General features: G+C 43.3%; 1 protein-coding gene across 6 annotated transcripts in view; it reads right to left on the bottom strand.

Moving 5' to 3' along the window:
- KYNU (kynureninase) overlaps positions 1 to 4,875 on the bottom strand; it is a 130,282-nt gene that overhangs the window by 60,447 nt on the left and 64,960 nt on the right. For all 6 annotated transcript variants that reach the window (XM_019522464.1, XM_019522463.1, XM_019522462.1 and 3 more), the window contains one exon: positions 1,714 to 1,775. In XM_019522464.1, coding sequence (XP_019378009.1) covers positions 1,714 to 1,775 — 62 coding nt within the window. The remainder of the gene's footprint in view (positions 1 to 1,713; positions 1,776 to 4,875) is intronic.

A 4,875-nucleotide genomic window follows, 5' to 3' on the forward strand; every position in this document is an offset into this window, starting at 1 on the left:
AGTGAGGGGTGGATATGTGTAAAGGGTGCTTAGGTTGGGGGGTGTGGAGTTTGTGAGGGGGTGTGGCTGTGTGTGAGGGGGCATAGGGTATGTTGGGGGGTTGTGTGACATTTGTAGAGTGCGGGAGTGTGCACCTGGATCGCGCTGATCTCTGGACCACACTGTCCTCTCCTGCAGTCAATACAGGTAACACTGGTGGGGGGGTGTTTCTGTGTGTGTGGTTTGTGGCGTGTAAGGGAAGGTGGTAGGGGTGTGGGAACCCCCTCACAAACACACACACTCTGCCCATGGCACAGCAGCAGGTGGGGGCCCTGCTGCTTGGCTTTTGCCAGTGCTTCACATTGAAGCAAGGAGTGCAGCTCCCACTGGGCCATAAGTTTGTCCAGCACTCCCCACACTCATGAAGCACAGAAGGGAAACCACAGGTGCTGGAGTTGGCTGCTTTCCCTTCCCCAGCCTGCTCCAGTGCCTGGAGCTTCCCTCCTGTGCCCCATGAGTGCAGGGAGAGCCAGGGAAACAAATGGCCCTGTGGGGGCTGTGCTCCTCACAGCACTGGCCAGAGCCAGAAGCCAGGCACCAGCACTGAGCAGAGCATATCCTCCCCCCACTGTTGCTGCTTCCCCCTGCTGTCTGCCAGGTCTGTCCACCATGCAGGGAGTGTGTAGGGGTTCCCATACCCCTCCTCCTTCACATCCACACCCTGCCCACTCAAGCTCTGCACCACCCCCTGGGTGAGGGCTCCACGCTGCAGCCAGCTCCAGCCCAATATTCCATGGTCCCACACAGCTGCAGCTCTACCCTGACCCCCAGCTTCCCCACCTGCTGCATGGAGGGAGCAGGATGCTGGAGAAGCCTGCAGCAGCAGCTCCACCCCGTGCTAGTGAGGCTGGCCCTTCCACCCACAAGGGTGGGAGCGAGGTATAACAGGATATGTTGGGGGTGGGTGTAGGTGCCTTGCTCCCACCCTCACAGACAGAAGTGCTGGGCAGGGCACAATGTCGGGGGTGTAATGGACTGGATGAAAGTGCCTGGTGGGCTGAATCTGGCCTGTGGGACATATTTTGCCCACCCCTGAGATTGACTATTCTCAGTGATGGCAGATGATAGTATAAGAAGCAATGGTCTCAAGTTGCAGCAGGGGAAGCTTAGGTTAGGTATTAGGAAGAATTTTCTCACTAGGAGGGTAATAAAGCGCTGGAACAGGTTACCCAGAGAAGTGGTGGAAGCTCCATCCTTGGAGGTTTTTAACACCTGGCTAGACAAATCTTTGGCTGGGATGATGTAACTGTGGATGGTCCTGCCTGTAGCAGGGTGTGCAGGGTGTTGGATTAGATCACCTGCTGAAGTCCCTTCCAACCCTAATTTTCTATGACTCTATGATTAAGGCAGGTGAGAATCTTCTGCTTACTGAAGTATGGTATTCTGAGAGTAATCTTTGAGAAGGTATCAAAATGTCAACTGGATATGCATGCAAAAACCCAATAAGCAAATAATAGGTATAAGTATGTTCTGAATGATAGGCTGAAATGTTATTCTTTGTGGACTGATACATAGCACTAGCAGAAAGATCAGATCCATCCATTTGTGAAAGCCACATCTTTGTCTGATTTTTGTGTTTCATGTTTCCTATGCCATGTATCAGATGAACCAGTACTAGTCTTCTGCAAAAGTCAACCCCCTACTCAAAATTTACTCAATATTGCAAAAACTTACCATTTGCAGATGAAGATTCACAGTGAGACCATTCATTAAGGCTACTTCATCTCTATGAGCCCCTGAAAAGTAATAATACAGAAGGAACAATAAACATGTTCTCGTTCTTGTCACAGTGCATAATGTCTAATAAAACAATATGAAAAGCAAAGCCACAGTTTTCAGTCAATGTCTCTCAAAAGATGAGATGGTAGACATATGTCTGATGCATCATTCCAGTGAAATAGAAAAGCTCTCCTGTCTGACTTTCTGCAGTAGTCTGACAAGGAAATATTTATTTTCTGGGGTTGATGCGGCAAATAAAACAGATAATGAAGTAGCTCTATTTTCCTGCAAATCACCCGTTGATTTATTACCATTTGCACCTTGCCCAAATGCAGCAACAGTATTTTCTCGTAAGTACATTCTTAATACAAAAGAAAAATATATTGGCACAACCATCCAGCTGTAAGTGGTTATTATAATGACAAGCTAAAAAGACTTCTGCAAAATATAATTCACTGTTATTAGTGTATATATGGTTCATTTTGTATATGTGGTTCATAACAAAAATTGAAAAAAATTACACAACTAAGTTTTTTTGATTCAACCATGTTTCTTAGTTCTAAAGGAACTAATATGGGTGGATGTTAAGGAGTCACAAGCATAAGAAGTAAATGTTTCCCATGTTATAACAAGATATTTAGGAATGAATTGTCAAGCAATGTCTAGACCATAAAGTTATGGTGCTCTGGAACAGAATCTTCACATGTGCTAGTGCTCCAGACAGACTTCTTTCTATAATAGAAGAGGGTAAGTGTATCTCTGCAGTATTGTGAGCATCTTAATTAACATAGATCTGAGCTAATTGGAACTGTTATTTCACAAGGCTAGCTGGTTCACCAAAGTGCTGTGTGGGAACAGCTTCACTTTTTCCAAAACATCCTTCCTGTGGCAAAAGTGTGCTTCAGGAACACGGTCTAGAACATGGCAAATCTGAAGTGTAGATATGACCTCGAGTCTTATTACCAGTTACAGAAAGTTTCAGGCAGGATGCAGACCTGCAAGTTAAGCAGAGCTTGCAAGGCTTACCTACAGAAAACAACCATTTCCTGGATTGGGCCTAATGTCTTTTACTACTAAGATCAAAACTACTTGTCCTACCTAGAGACAAATAAGTGCTTTGTGAAATTTTCTTTCTGGAAGATGGGTTTTCTGTACAGTCTATTCGTTTCTGTTGAGGTGGGATAAACTTGAAGAGAGAGGTAGAAAAGCAGAGGGAAAAGCATGTAAGAACCAATGTTTGAATGCTAAAGTGAATACGTTCAGAAAGACAAGCAAGAAATAAGGTGAAGGAAAAGAAGTATGGAGGGGGAACATGAAGGCCTTGAAGCAAAAATGGGAAGGAGTGTAAAAAGTTTTGGGGAAAACCCTGCTTTATGCCTGCAGGATGTTCAAGGGCCAAAACACAATGGATTCACTGCATACTTCTAGAACAATGAATTTCCTCCACCAACCCATACATTGGCAGCACCCAGCATTGCTGCCCTAATTGTACTTCTCTCTCCCCATCCAACTTACGCTACTGGCAGATAGTTACTTTGTAGGGATTGTCAGTGCACCAGAATAGACAATATACAGTAACTGCGGGTAGGTCTGAGGTACAATGGGGAATGGCCAATGGGTTTGGAAATGATGTGTATCTGCTGCCCAAAACCCTTTGTAAAGCTACACTGGTAGGTATCTGTGGGCCAAAATAATGAGGCAGATCTGAAGAATTTCCCTGCTCAAGTCAAGAGAAAATGTTCTTAACATTGTGGACTATGTGAGGAAGAAGCATCTGAAACCTGGTTATTGATAGGGAAGAAAATCACACCCAATCTTATTGCTCTGATGTCTTTTCTGCCTCCTGACAGTATTGTTTCTGCAGGTTCCATCCTGCTAGGAGGCAGTCACATTCTGGCTCCTCAGTTGCAGATGCAAAAGAGAGCCAGAGGGAGTAAATGTAGCTTAGAGCTGTATTTCATGTTTAATTTTCATATAGAAATCCAGAAGCTGAAAAAAGGATAGCACTATGAGGTGTAACGACCTCTATCACTTCCTCTTGCAGGTCCATAATATCACAAAAACTCTTCTATGTAAGGTTACAGTGGAACTAATATAACTTTTTTTCCTGTGTCTCTTATTTTGTTCATGTGCTGAACAACAGTATAAGTGGTTAATCTGAAGATCACCTTTAGCTGCATGCCAATATCCCAAATTAAATATGACACTGCATTTGTCATGTAAGTCTTGGTCTCTTGTAAATTATATATGTATTAAAAGCTCTCCTTTATTGAATTTCATGGCCACAAAACAAACCACATCTATGTCATTGGAAAACTGTTATCCTTTATTATGTGCACTGTATTTCAGAAGCAACATATGATCCAATTAACTTATTACAATATTCAAAGACCCAGCATACAAGATACAAAAATGAAGTTTGCTTGCTTTCTTTCCTAACTTTGTACATTGTACCATATCTCCAAGTCGGGATAAAACTCCATATGTTCTGCTTGATAGATCTTCTCTTTAATAAAAGGAAGCAGCAATTGTAAAGTACCAGCCTCTCCACAATTTTGGAAACAATTATGATTGTGCTAGGCAGCCACTGCTCTTATTTTTTTCTTTTCCTCTGTGACTGCAGCAGAAGCCTGGTCCTCGACAAAGTAAGTAAAAAGCATTTTGTAAAATGAGTAAAAAAGGCTAAAGGCCCCGATTCTAAAAACAGTTTGGTTATTTCAAATAATCCTTATCACTCAAAGTCACTACAAATCTGTTCAGTGCTCAGTCTTTCCTCAGCAGAGACCTGCCTGAGTGCATTGTATAACAGCAGCAATACAGTTAATCTTACTCCATCAGAAGGTGATCCTGCAAAGGTTGTAATGTTTTAATAAAGCACAGGAGGAAAAATTGAGATTACAGTCTCCCTGTTATGCCACTTGGCTTAAAACAGAAAAGAGCTTTAGCCTCTGGTGACCTTGACTGCATTCACAATATATTTACTATTATAACTCTCATTTAGCAGGAAAATGTGTGTGCATTTAATAAGGAAGGCATTACAGAACTATAAACCTTTAAATGGACACACACACACACACACACACACACACACACACACACACCCCCCCCCCCCCCCCC

Source organism: Gavialis gangeticus, unplaced genomic scaffold (genome assembly GCF_001723915.1).
Source record: "Gavialis gangeticus isolate Ggan-Ray unplaced genomic scaffold, GavGan_comp1, whole genome shotgun sequence".
NCBI classification, from domain to species: domain Eukaryota; kingdom Metazoa; phylum Chordata; order Crocodylia; family Gavialidae; genus Gavialis; species Gavialis gangeticus.